The following is a 14,042-nucleotide window of genomic DNA, read 5'->3' on the forward strand; positions in this document are numbered from 1 at the left end:
GTTGTTATGATCTAGAGTGAGATCAGTCTATTACACACCTGAATAGTTCTTTCTAAACTCAGGTAAAATATCTTTCAATATTTAATCATAAGTCTAGCAAAAACATCTTCCAAGAATAAATGTAAAATAAAGACACATTTTATGTAAAGAATCACTGACAAAGAAAAAAATTCAAAAGGATTTACTATAAAGAGAAGGAAATTAAACTTGGTAAACAGTTCCAGTCAAGATGTCAGAGTAGGTAAATGCTGGGCCTCCTTCTTCCAGGACACATCAAAATTACAACTAAAGTATAGAACAATCAACCAGGAAATCCATCTGAAAACTAGCTTAACAGAAGTCCTACAAGTAAGGATATAAAGAAGAAGCCAAGTCAAGACTAATAGAATAGGTGGAGAGCCAAAACAGGCTAGTTCTACACACATGTGGTGGTTGAGAACATCGAAGGGTATCTCAGCTATAGATAATACCCTTGAGAAGTCAAGGATCTCATTCTCACACTGGGTACCCAACTGGAATTAAAGTGCCAGAATGAGGAGCCCCAAAACATCTGGCTGTGAAAGTTAATGACAATTCCATACATCCCTATGATTGAAATGTTGCTGGAAACACAGTGCCCTCTTAAAGGGTCTTCACACAGACTCACTAACTCATAGGCACTCATCCTAAGTTTCAGTGAAGAAGGGAAAGCAACTGCAAAGGCACCAGTGACCTATGGAGAGAAACTGAGTAGTGTGGCTCCTGTTGTTGAGCCCTCCTCTCACACATCCTGCAGGTGGGTGACAGATCTAAATCTATTTTACCTGGTGAATACTATTAGCTCTATCCTGGTGACTCCCTGAGAGCCCCCAAACCAACTCATGCACCATAGGTAGCCAGCAAGTAGCAGCTGGCCCTGAGGTGCCCTGTACCTTTGGATGAGCAGCACCAGTTCTGGTGGAACCCCACCTAAATTCACAGCATGGCCTCTACCATGAAGCTTCAGACTTAGCACAGGCCGCTACCAACTGCTTATTGCTTTGTGGCTCCTTCCAGATGTCCCTGGGCCAGTCAGAGACAGTGGCTAAAATTGGCCAGCACCAAAGCACTTCCCAAGAGGACCCAGAACCAATACATCTGATGGCACACTTCAGACCACAACAGAGCACCACCCTATTAGTTCTATAAGCTGCAAACCCAAAGGATGGTCTCAGTCGTGCCTAACCTCTCACCCCCTGGGATGAATCCTTCTGTGTAGTAGCTTGTATGATGTGTTCAAGGCCAAACCTTTTAGCCAGTCAGACTGAAGGTCAATACTACCTACTGACATGTCAACAGCAATCAAAGCTGACCTATAAAAGGACACCTATTATATAAGCCAACTCTGTCAAGACTGAAAGATGTAGCAGATCTACCTAGTACACAGAAATAAAACACAGAGGGGCAGCCAAAATGAAGAGTCAAAGAAATATGTCCCAAATAAAAGAGTAAGAGAAAACCTGGTGTTAGGGAACTGAATTGAAATGGAGGTAAGCAATCTACCAGATGCACAGTTCAAAGCAGTGGTTATAAGAATGGTCAATGAATTAAGAAGAATAGGTTTACTCAGTGAGAATCTTAAAAAGGGGATAGAAACACAAGAAGGTCATAGAAAACAATTAAAAGAACAAGTTAAAATAAAGAATACAATCATTAAAATTGAAATACACCAAAAGAAAGCAACAGCAGACTAGAAGAAGCAGAGGATTGAATCAACAATTTAGAAGCTAATGCAGCAAAAGCATCCCAGCCAAACAGCAAAAAGGAGAAAGAATTAGTAAAAAATGAGGGTATTTTGAAGGACCTTTGTGACAATATCAAGTGTAACAATATTTGCATCATAGGAATATGAAAAGGTGAAGGGAGAGAGGAAGTTATTGAAAACCTATTTTGAAGAGATAATGATAGAAAATGTCTCTAACCTGAAAAGAAAGCACATGCAAATTTAGGAAACACACAGAGTCACAAAGATGAGCCCAAGAATGTCCACACCAAGACACATAATTAAAATGCCAAAGGTGAAGGACAAAGAGGGAATCTTAAAGGCAGCAAGAGACAAGTAGTTACCTAAAAGGGAGCACCCACAAGACTTGTCAACTGATTTCTCTGTAGAAAGTTTGCAGACCAGAAGGGATTGGTACACAATATTTAGAATGATAAAAAACAAGAACCTATAACCAAGAATACTTTACCCAGAAAAGCTATAATTTAAAATTGAAGGAGAGATGAAGAGCTTCTAAGAAAAGCAAAGTTAAAGGAGTTCATCACCAGCAAACCAGTATTAGAACAAATAAAAAAGCAACTTCTTTAAGAAAAAGAAGGGAAAGAATGATACAAATATGAATAAAATGGCAATAACTACATACCTATAAATAATTACTTTAAATGTAAATGGAATAAATGTTTCAATAAAATCTACTGTGGCAGGATTAAGAAAAGAAGACCCACACATATGTTGTATAGAATAGGCTCACTTTAGATAAAAACACACAGAGATTGAAAGAGAAGGGATGGAAAACTATATTTCATGAAAATGAAAAAGGCACAAAAGCTCAAGAAACAGTACTTATATCAGACAAAATAGACTTTAAAACATGGGCTATAATAAGACACACGAAGGACCACACAGTTCCACTTTTGGGTATTTATTTGAAGAAACCCAGAACACTAATTCAAAGACATATTCATCACTACACTGCAGCATTATTTACAATAGCCAAGATACGGAAGCAATCTAAGTGTCCACTGACAGATGAATAGATAAAGAACAGATTGTATAAATGCACAATGGAATATGAATCAACTATAAAAAAATGAAATCTTGCCATCTGCAACAACATGGAAGGACCTAGAGAGTATTATGCTAAGTAAAATAAGTCAAACAGAAAAGAACAAATATTATATGATTTATTTTTATGTGGACTCTATAGAATAAAATAAATAACTGAACAAAATAGAAACAAATTTATACATACAGAGCACATTTTGATGGTTGCAATAAGGGAGGGGGATTAATGAATAGTCCTGGATGACCTTACAAGTGAATTTTACTAAAAAGTCGGAGAAGCATTAATACCTAACTTTAAATGATGCCAAGGAATTCAAGAGGAGGGAAGTCTTCAAAGCTCATTTTATGAAGCCAGCATTACCCTGATTCCAAAACCAAGGACTTTATAAAAATAATTATAGACCAATATTTTAGATGAACATACATGCAAAAATTATAAATAAAATATTGGTAAACCAAATTCAGTAACACATTAAAAAGATCATACAGCATGATCAAGTGGGATTTATTCCTGGGATGCAAGATTGGTTCAATATCTGCAAATCAATTAAAGTGATGCACCACATAAACAAAATAAAGGTTAAAATTTGTATGATGATATAATTGATGCAGTAAAAGCACTTAATATTAGCACCCATTTATAATAAACACTCTAAGCAAAATGGAAATAGAAGAAACACCTCAACATAATAAATGCCATATGTGACAAGCCCACAGCTAAAATCATATGCAATGGGCAAAAACTAAAAGCATTTCACATAAGATCAGGAATAAGACAAGAATGTACACTCTCACACTCATATTCAACATAGTATTATAAGTGCTAGCCATATCAATAAGATAATAATAATAATAATAATAATAATAAAATACATCTGTCCTGGAAAGGAAGAAATAAAACTGTCATTATGTGCAGATACCATCCTATATAATAAAGAGGTAATATGAAAATTGACCATCACCCCAACAAAAAAGATGGCCACCCCCATGTGGTCAAAGATGGTCACCACAAGATGGCCAGCAGGGGAGGGCAGTTGTGGGTGACCAGGCCAGCAGGGGAGGGCAGTTAGGGGTGACCAGGCTGGCAATGGAGGGCATTAGGGGTGACCGTGCCAGTAGGGGAGGGCAGTTAGGGGTGACCAGACCGAAAGGGGAAGGCAGTTAGGGGTGACCAGGTCAGCAGGGGAGGCAGTTAGGCATCGATCAGGCTGGCAGGGGAGTGGTTAGGGGGTGATCAGGCTGGCAGGTAGAAGTGGTTAGGGGCAATCAGGCAGGCAGGAAGGAGAGTGATTGGGAGCCAGCAGTCCTGGATTGTGTGAGGGATGTCCAACTGCCCTCGAGGGGTCCCAGATTGGAGAGGGTGCAGGCTGGGCTGAGGAACACCCCCCCATGAATGAATTTCAGTACTCAGCTCAAATATAAGAAGCAACCAATAAATGAATATGTAAGTGGAACAACAAATCAATGTTTCTCTCTCTCTCTCTCTTCCTCTCTCTCTAAAATCAACCAATACATTTTAAAATAAAAGAAAACACCTGGGAATAAATTTAATCAATGTGAGAAAAGAACTATACTTGGAAAATTATAAGATGCTGAAGAAAGAAATTAAGGAAGATACAAATAAATGGAAGCACATATTGTGCTCATAGATAGGAAGAATTAACATCATTAAAAAGTGCATACTACCCAATGCAATCTATAGATTCAATATCATCCCTATAAAAACACAAATGGCATTTTTAGCAGAACTAGAGCAAATAATACTAAGATTTATATGGAACCACGAGAGACCACAATTAGCCAGAGCAATCCTAAAAAAAACAAAGTTGGAGGTATCACATTACCAGATATCAAATTATACTGCAAGACTATAGTAATCAAAAGAGCATGGTACTGCCATAAAGACACACATAAATCAATAGAACAGAATAAAAACCCCAGAACCAAATCCATGCCTCTATAATTAATTCATATATGACAAAAATTCAAGAACATAAAATGGAATAAAGAGCCTTTTCAATAAATGGTGTTGGGAAAACTGTACAGACACATGAAAAATAAATTAAAACTAGGTCACTTTCTTTGACCATGTACTAGTATATGAATAAACTCAAAATGGATTACAGACAAATATAAGCCTGAAATATTAAAACACCTAGAAGAAAACATAGGCAGAAAACACTTTGAATTATTCCTAGTAATATATATTTTTTTCTTATATGTCTTCTTGGTCAGGGAAACAAAAGAAAGAATAAACAAATAGAGCTATAACAAACAAAAAAGTGTTTGTACAACAAAGAAAAAACATCAACAAATAGAAAAGAAACAACCGGAATGGGTGAAGATATTTAACAATAATACATCCAATAGAGTTTAATATAAAAAATTATAAATATCTCATGCCACATAACACTAAAAAAACAACAAACAATTCAACTAAAAAATGGGCAGAAAACCTGAATAAATACGTCCCCAAAGGGGAATATAGATGGTCAGTAGATTTATGAAAATATGCTAAATGTCACTAATCATCAGAGAAATGCAACTTAAAACCACAATAAGATATCACCTCATACTTATCAAAATGGCATTCATCAATAAATCAACAAATAACAATATGATGATGTGGAGAAAAGGGACCTCTCATGAACTTTTGGTGAGACTGCAAATTCACGCAGCCACTATGAAAAACAGTATGGAGATTCTTCGAAAAAATAAAAATGTAACTATCTTATAACCTAGCAATTCAACTTCTGTTTTTTTTTATTTTCTGGAGAAATCCAAAACATTAATTTGAAAAGATGTATGCAACATTATGTTCGTTGCAATATTATTTACAACTAGAGGCCCAGTACATGAAAATCGTGCATGGGGAGAAGAGTTCCTCAGCCGGTCTGCACCATCTCACAATCCAGGACCTCTCGAGGGATGTCCAACTGCTGGTTTAGGACCAATTTTGCAGGCAAACCAGCAGCCGGACATCTCTCTTGCAATCTGGGACCGATGGCTCTAACCGCTCACCTGCCTGCTTGCCTGATCACCCCTAACCACTCTGCCTGCTTGTCTGATCACCCCTAACCGCTCTACCTGCCTGCCTGATTGTCCCTAACTGCTCGCCTGCCTGCCTGATCACCCCTAACCACCTCTGCCTTGGCCCCTGCTGCTGCAGCTTTGTCTGGAATGATGTTGGGATGGTCTTTCGGCTGTCTGGTCTAATTAGCATATTACACTTTTATTATTATAGACTAGAGGCCTGGTGCACGAAATTCATGCACAGGGTGGGGTGTCTCTCAGCCCGGCCTTCACCCTCTCCTATCTGGGACCTCGGGGGATGTCCGACTGCTGGTTTAGGCCTGATCCCTCTCACAATCCAGGACTGCTGGTTCCTAATCGCTCTCCTTCCTGCCTGCCTGATTTTCCCTAACCACTTCTGCCTGGCAGCCTGATCACTCCCTAACCACTACCCTGCTGGCCTGATTGATGCCTAACTGCTCTACTGCCAGCCGATTGCCCCCAACTGCCCTCCCCTACAGGGTACTGATGGCCCCCAACTGCCCTCTCCTGCTGGCCTGATCGCCTACAACTGCCCTCCCCTTCTGCAACCCGCCTCCTCTGCCGGAACCCGCCTTCTCTACGCAAGGTGGTGGAGACACCAGGATCGGCCTCCTCTATGCTGCGGAGAGCTGCAGGACCCCCAGGCCTCACTGCATGGAGTAGCCTCTGGGCCCTGCCTCCCCTGTGTGCATGGCCATCTTATGATGGCCATCTTGTGACGACGTGAGGGTGTAATGCCACCTATTAGTATAGATCAGTGATGGTGAACCTATGACACGTGTGTCAGAGGTGACACGCGAACTCATTTTTTTGGTTGATTTTTCTTTGTTAAATGGCATTTAAATATATAAAATAAATATCAAAAATATAAGTCTTTGTTTTACTATGGTTGTAAATATCAAAAAATTTCTATATGTGACACGGCACCAGAGTTAAGTTAGGGTTTTTCAAAATGCTGACACGCTGCGCTCAAAAGGTTCGCCATCACTGGTATAGATAGCCAAGCAATGAATACAAACTCTATGTCCACCAATAAATGACTTGATAAAGATAATGAGCAATACAAATACAATGGAATATTACTAGGATATAAAAATTAATGAAGTCTGATTATGGCAACATAGATGGACCTAGAGAGTATTGTGCTAAATGAAATAAGTCAGAAAAAGACTAATACTGTCTGATTTTACTTATACTAGTATGTGTAATCTATAAAGCAAAATAAATGCACAAACAAGGCAGAAACAGACTCAGACACAGAGACCAAACTGAGGGCTGCCAGATTGGAGGAGGCTGTCAGATTGGGGCTGGGTAAAAAACTATAAAGAGATTAAGAATTACAAATTGGCAGTTACAAAATAGTCACAGCTTAGGAAATCTAGTTAGAAGTATTGTAATAATTATATATGATGCCAGTTAGATTTCTTGGGCAAATACCTTAGTTTGACAGAAGTTTGACAGTAGGCACTATACTTACGGGGGATCACTTCATAAGTTATATAAATGTTTGACTACTATGCTAAATATAATATGGAATTTCATCTGTATTTGCAAACAGTAGAAAAATTAAGAGAAAACCTGGTAAGTAGAGTGTTCAGAAATATAGGAAGGAATGAACAACAAGTAGATTACTGCCCGCTTTGGTAAACCAAAAGTAGCAGTGTGTACATCAAATACTAATTAATAAAAAGAGGTAATGGAATAAGAGATTAACATGAAATGTAACTTTGAGCTCAGTCACTTGATTGGCTCATTCAACTGCCATTGGAAACTGAAATGTAACTTTTTAGACTTAACTGCAACTAGATTTCTGGATGCACATTATTCTCGAAAAACCAACGTCTTCAATCTATGCAGTGAGACCAGAGTCACTGTCCTGCTTTCTCAACTGTGCCCACTGCCCTACCAAGTGCTGGAACATGCAGTGTCCTCCGCCACCACTGCCCAGAGGCCTTCCTCTCCTCTAGGGAACCGACATGCAGTACTAGGTCACAGTGGCCTCTGGTCTTCAGGCTGGCAGCAGTGATGGCCTCGTTGGTGACACTCCCCATTAACCAACTCAAAAATTTGGGGGAGTCGCTTTGAAAGACTAACAAGAGTCCACACCAGAAGTGCTGCCACAATTTTATAGGCAAATAATTTCCTGTGTTAAATTCATTCCTCCTTAAAATGTCCCCGGTATTTGTTTTCTGCAATGTACTGTGATTGAGAGAGTAAGTAACAACACGATAGACTCACAGGGAAAGTTGAAGAAGTAGAAAACAAGGAGGCAGAAACAAATTCAACCTTAATAAGTAACCCCAAATTGTGCCAAAACCGGTTTGGCTCAGTGGATAGAGCATCGGCCTGCGGACTGAAAGGTCCCAGGTTCGATCCCGGTCAAGGGCATGTACCTTGGTTGCGGGCACATCCCCAGTAGGGTGTGTGCAGGAGGCAGCTGATCGATGATACTCTCTCATCGATGTTTCTAACTCTCTATCTCTCTCCCTTCCTCTCTGTAAAAAATCAATAAAATATATTTAAAAAAATAAAATAAAATAAGTAACCCCAAATTGTAAAGGGACTTACTTTTGCCAACTTATAAAGTTGACGGTTAGACTGGATAAATTGCAAAATGAAACTCTATGCCTTTCATAAGATTATACATGACACTTAGAAAAATAAATATTAATAGAAAATATATGGAAAAAATAGGCCTGGTAAATAATTACTAAAGTGAAACTGAATGACAAAGTAGATTTTATCACAAAGAGACATTAAAGTTTAAAAATAATGCCAGTAATAAAAAAAATCATTAAAATCATTGGAAAGTTTTAATCTTCCCTACATTTAATAAATACTTTCATAAAATATAAAATAAAAATTCATAGAACTTCCAGTAAAATAAAAGAAAATCCACAATTATAGTAAGAGATTTCAATCCCTTTTCAATTGTTGATGAATTAGTAAAGAGATTAAGGATTTGAGCAACCTAATAATTGGGGTTTTCAAATCCTTAATGTCTTTAGGTAAAAATTAAGTAAGTCTTTTAAATTAATAGATTAATTCTAATTTGAGTAAAAAAAAATCACTTAGTGTTTTTTTGTTAACTTACCCTATTCAAGATTCCATAATATAGAGGCAAGTGCCAATTCCCAACCCACCACACACATATCATAGCTTCTCCCATTCCAGAAATCTTGGTTCTAGATTTGAATCACTTAATATCCTGATGAAAATCATTTATTCATTCATGTATTTTAACAAAGCCCAGTGGACAAGAGTACAAACCTGTGACTTTGCCCAAGGTGAGTGCCCTCACAGCCCTGAACTCCACTTCTGGGGAGAAGTTATAGTTGAGCCGGAGCTGCTCATCCATCTGCGGGGAAAAGAAACAAGATGCATCAACAAAGTCTGCCCCCAAAGGGCACGCCACACCTCCTCTGAAAATAGCTGCTGCACCCATGGGGCGGCCCGCTCTGGGGCTTTCCCCTGGAGAGATGGGAAATGCCTCACTAATCCTCCCACCATGCACACCAAAGGCCCTTTCCTTTCTCTTGGCTTTCACGCAAGTCTTCTCCCTGGAAATTCTGTGAAGCTTTTACAGTATTTATCTCCCCACTGAGATTTTCTCGCCAAATTCTTTGCTGCAAATAATCAAACAAGTAAAGCCTTCTTAGAAGCCAGGAACCTGCTGTGCAGGATTAACATGAAATGGGAAGCAGGCACTCATTCCACATTTCTCCCCCCTCCTCCCCATTTTGTCCTTGGAGCCATGGCTGTTTCCTTTGCTCCATTAGTTCTGACCTTGTCTCATTCAGGTATGGACACTGGGGGGTTTTCTTGGGCAAATAGCTCAGTTTGACAGAAGTTTAGCCCTGGGGAGGAGAGCCTCGCTGGGTAGTGACCACCTACATGAACCCTATCTCACAGGTGTAACAAAAGCCTCTCCTGGGATTCTTCAGGCCTTTATTGCTAGAATCATTTTTAGGGAACCCTTCATGGCTCACCCACCACTAATTCCAGTTTCATCTCTTTGCTGTCTGACTCCTCTTTCTAAGGCAGGATTTCCCCAACCCATTTCACTCTTTTCGGTCTAGTCAAATCCTGCCAGTTTCTTTCAAACTCTACTCTGAATATTTAAATGATATCCCTGGAAGGGATCCTCATTGTCTTCAGGTTTATCTGAAAGAGAAGGAACCTAGGAGCCTTTTATCTGGGTGCCCTTGGGGAGTGACTGATCAGGACTAATAACCATTTCTCCGGCTCCTACTGCCAGGCCTTCCTTTCTGCCGCTGTTTGCAGAGCAGTAGCTTCTGCTGGGAGAGAAGTCACTGGCTGTGACCTGTGGTGAGTGATTACATGATTTATTACCCTTCACTTAGGAAACTAGACTGTAGTAATATTTGTTATTTTTTGAGCACTTGTCATATTAGATACTGCACTGAAGCATATATCGAAATGTATTCTTCTCTGGAACATTATGAAGTGAGCAGTATTGTCCCTGTATCACAGACCGGGGAGCGATATCATCCAGAAATCAACAATGTGGCCAAGGCCACACCCAGTGTCCAGGAGCAGGGCCCCAGGCCCTGTGTTTTTGGCTTTACTATCCATACCTCTCTAGACATGTGAGGAACTTTTAGACAATCACTGTGTGTTTTATTTCTGAATTTCTACAAAATTAATTAACAGTATTTAAGTAGCTACTGTGTGCCAGACACTGTTCTAAGTGCTCCCGGAGTCCACCGCTCCTGGAAGCTTTCCTTCATCCCTTGCTCCGGAAAAATGGATCCTCGCCTCATGGTGCCTTTTTCTGCTCTAACTTTGCATTACGCTGCATCATAATGACCCACCTTTTCTCTCCCGCCCTCTCCAGTAACCTATTGGCTCTTTGAGAATATGGATATCTTATCAATATATGTGTTCTAAAGTGTCTGCTACAAAAAATGGCAAAATAATTCCTAGCACAGGTTTGCTGAGTGGTTAAATAAGCGTCCGTGTTGCTTCCCTTTCTACCCTGTGGGCTAGGAAGACAGAGCACATCGCACCACCAGGATGCCGGTGGCCCTGGAGGTGCCCATCCCCAGGCTCAGGGATACAGATCACCCTGAAGGAGCTCTTCTTGTGCTGCCTGGGAGCTCTCAGCTGCCTTCCTTTTCTCTGGAACTGCCCCTCCCAGCAGGGGCAGGGGTCCTCCTCCACAGTGCAGGTGGGGAGGAGGCTGAAGTGAGTGGGGATTTCCTGCTGAGTGGAAAGCAGCGGCAGAATTCAGAGAAATGAAGGTTCAGCTGAGCTTCCTCAGGCTTCTGCCCTCACCTCCTCCCCAGGCTCCACAGGGTCAGCTTCCCGTGGAAAGGGTTCCCTGGACATTGACAGGCTTATGCTCAAATGTCCCACATGGGAGAGACAATGATCCAAGTGCAGAGTCATTCCTGTCCTTCTCTCCTGCTTGAAGGGACGTACCAGATGGCTAAGGAGGAGAGAGGGAGGCAAATGGTAATTAAAGGGGTTTTAGAAATATGAGTATCTGTAGAGGTTTGGAGAGGAAGGTAGAGTGACTCAAAAGAGACTGGAGGCTAGTGATGGAGTGTGGTCCATGCAGAACATGGAATGAGGGCACCTGAAAACTATACTGATTCAGATGCTGTTACCAATGTGAAAAATGTAGGAAATGCATATGGTAAAAGCAGTATAAAGGGGGCAGTAATAGGGGGTACCACAACATTTATTCTTAGGAATTCTATATGTAAGGGATGGCCTAGCCGAGGGCATCATTTAAGTATTCAGTGGGAAGTGCATTTTTGTTTTAGACTTTATTGTTACTTTCTGGTTTAACATTTTTATTCCTAATTACGATTGGAGGCTCAGGTCTGTCACCTGCCTGAGAAGCTTGACTGACCTCAGAATCTGGGACCCTGCCACTGACTGAGATGAGAAAGGGAGGAAAAGGCCGAGATGCCAGGCCGCGGGCTTGGTTCCTCAGCTCTGCTCTTTCACATGATATTTACGAGAACTGACTGAGCTCACTTCTATCTGCACCCCCTTTTCTAAAGGTAAGTGTGCTGATGCTCCGACAGGTGAGTCCAAGGCACATCGCTGGTCCAAGACACACAGCATCAGTAAGGAGCATGGGTTCACACCCAGGTCTGTTTTACACTGGGGATGCCTCTCTTGACCTCCAGATCTTCATCTTTCAAAAGAAGCAATTAGATACTTGGTTTCAAAAATGCCTGACACCTGCTTCTTTACAGCTTGTTGTTTTGTGGCATTTTGGGCACTGGCTTAATCTGTTTAATGTCATAAGTGCATTTTAGATTAAAGTTCAACTTCCCTACCAAGGCATTTTTGCAAGCACCTGTCTTAAAATATACTAATCCCATTACAATTCTCAAAACATCACCAGGAGTTCTTGCTTCTGGCTGCAGACCCAGCCTCCAAGGTCTCCTTCCTGTCATCAGAAATAGAAGAGAGGCCTGGGGAATGGGAGGATCTGCTGTTAGGTGCTGGATGCCTCTGGCTTGCCTGCTTCTCACAGGTCTGAGTGCTGCCAGAGACCCTCAGGCCACACGCCAGTGGGGGTGGGGAGTAGAGGTTTGTGGGTTAGTGGTGGTGGTGGGGGGGTGGGAATGGAGTCTAACAGGTCTGAGTGCTGCCAGAGACCCTCAGGCCACAGGCCAGGAGGGGGGGGGGCGTTGGGGGGTTGGGGGGTGGTGAGTTGGGAGTTGTGGGTTAGTGGTGGTGGTAGGGGGGAAATGGAGGAGTAGAGTAGCCTCCCCCTTTCTATTTTTACTGAACAGCTTGTTCTAAATCAGCAGTTCTCAACCAGTGGATCGCGACCCCTTTGGGGGTCGAATGACCTTTTCACAGGGGTCGCCTAAGACCATCGGAAAACACATATATAATGACATATTGTTTTTGTGGTTAATCACTATGCTTTAATTATGTTCAATTTGTAACAATGAAATTGGGGGTCACCACAACATGAGGAACTGTATTAAAGGGTCACGGCATTAAGAAGGTGGAGAAGCACTGTAAATGGAGAGGAAGAAGAAGGGATCGAGAGGGAACGGGGGGGGGGGGGGGGGGGGGGCGGAGGCGGGGGGCGGTATCAGGGAGGCAAGTATGTTACCTTACTGGTTAAATAAGTTGATTTGAAGTTAAAAAGGAAAAATATCCCTGCCTCCAGTTCTCTCTGCTCCCTTCAATGCTTTGGAAATTGTATGTCCTCAACTACTATGTGCTTATCATTGCCTATTAATTGATTGGTGGGAATTCTTTAGAGGGAGAAAATAAAATACCATTTCTTATTCTCTCACTTCCCTGTTTGTGTCTTTCATTTGTGGAAAAGAAGTTAGAAATTATAAAGAAGGAGGAGGAAAAGCGCATCTTATATACAAATGCTCACCAGAATGCATCCCAGATGTCCCCCCAGGACCTCAGTCAAAACATATTCAAACAAGAACTCATCATTTCCATCCCTTTCCTCCTTTAATCTGGTCTAAGTCCAAATTTTCTCCTGTGATTTCCCTTCTTATTTCAAGAGCAAATGTTAGAGTAAGAACATTAAATTATAATCACTCAGGGATTATAATTTGTATTACAGATTTGACAGTTAGTTCCGAACTTACACCCAATCAGGAAAACCGACAGTCCATCTAGATTCTCTCGTAGCCCATATCCACACACCCATGACCTTAAAAGGACAAGGATCTTTCATGAACTCTGGAAATAAAAGGAGGCCTGCGTGGGAAGCATGGAGTTTCAAAGCGATTGGTGATAGATGAGAAGGTTGCAAGGGTGCTGGCTCATGGAGATCCTCTCAGGTCAGTGCAAGATCTTTGGCTTTGGACAGAAGAGTAACACAATCTGACTAATCTCTTAACAGAATCCCTCTGGCTACAGTGTTGAGAATAGGCTTCAGATAAACAAACAAACAGCAGGGGTCCTTCCATTAAAAGGCAACTGTAAGCTGTAATAACCAAGGAAAGGATGAGAGTGGCTTGGAGCAGGGTAGAAGCTGTTGATCAATAGAATGTTGCAGGAACAGAGATGAAACCACAATTTTAACATTGAGCAACTGCAAGAGCAGAGTTGCCATTGCCTGAGCTATGGGAGGTTATGGAAGGTGATGGGGATTTGGAGGAAGATTATCAACAACTCAGCCTTAAGAGGTTACATTCAAGATGTCTGAGAGACATCC

At 41.2% G+C, this 14,042-nt stretch overlaps 1 protein-coding gene across 3 annotated transcripts in view; it reads right to left on the reverse strand.

The window, feature by feature from the left end:
* The window catches only part of CNTNAP5 (contactin associated protein family member 5), an 857,999-nt gene that overhangs the window by 64,354 nt on the left and 779,603 nt on the right, over nt 1-14,042 (reverse strand). For 2 of the 3 annotated variants that reach the window (XM_070423164.1, XM_070423162.1), the window contains exon 21: nt 9,131-9,218. In XM_070423164.1, the coding sequence (XP_070279265.1) occupies nt 9,131-9,218 (88 nt within the window). Of the gene's footprint in view, nt 1-9,130; nt 9,219-14,042 lie in introns of those variants that run through there. The other variant, XM_070423163.1, reaches the window with a different exon arrangement.

This window comes from Myotis yumanensis, unplaced genomic scaffold (genome assembly GCF_028538775.1).
Source record: "Myotis yumanensis isolate MYYU_CA2020_CCGP unplaced genomic scaffold, mMyoYum1.0.hap1 SCAF_8, whole genome shotgun sequence".
In the NCBI taxonomy this organism is placed as follows: Eukaryota; Metazoa; Chordata; class Mammalia; order Chiroptera; family Vespertilionidae; genus Myotis; species Myotis yumanensis.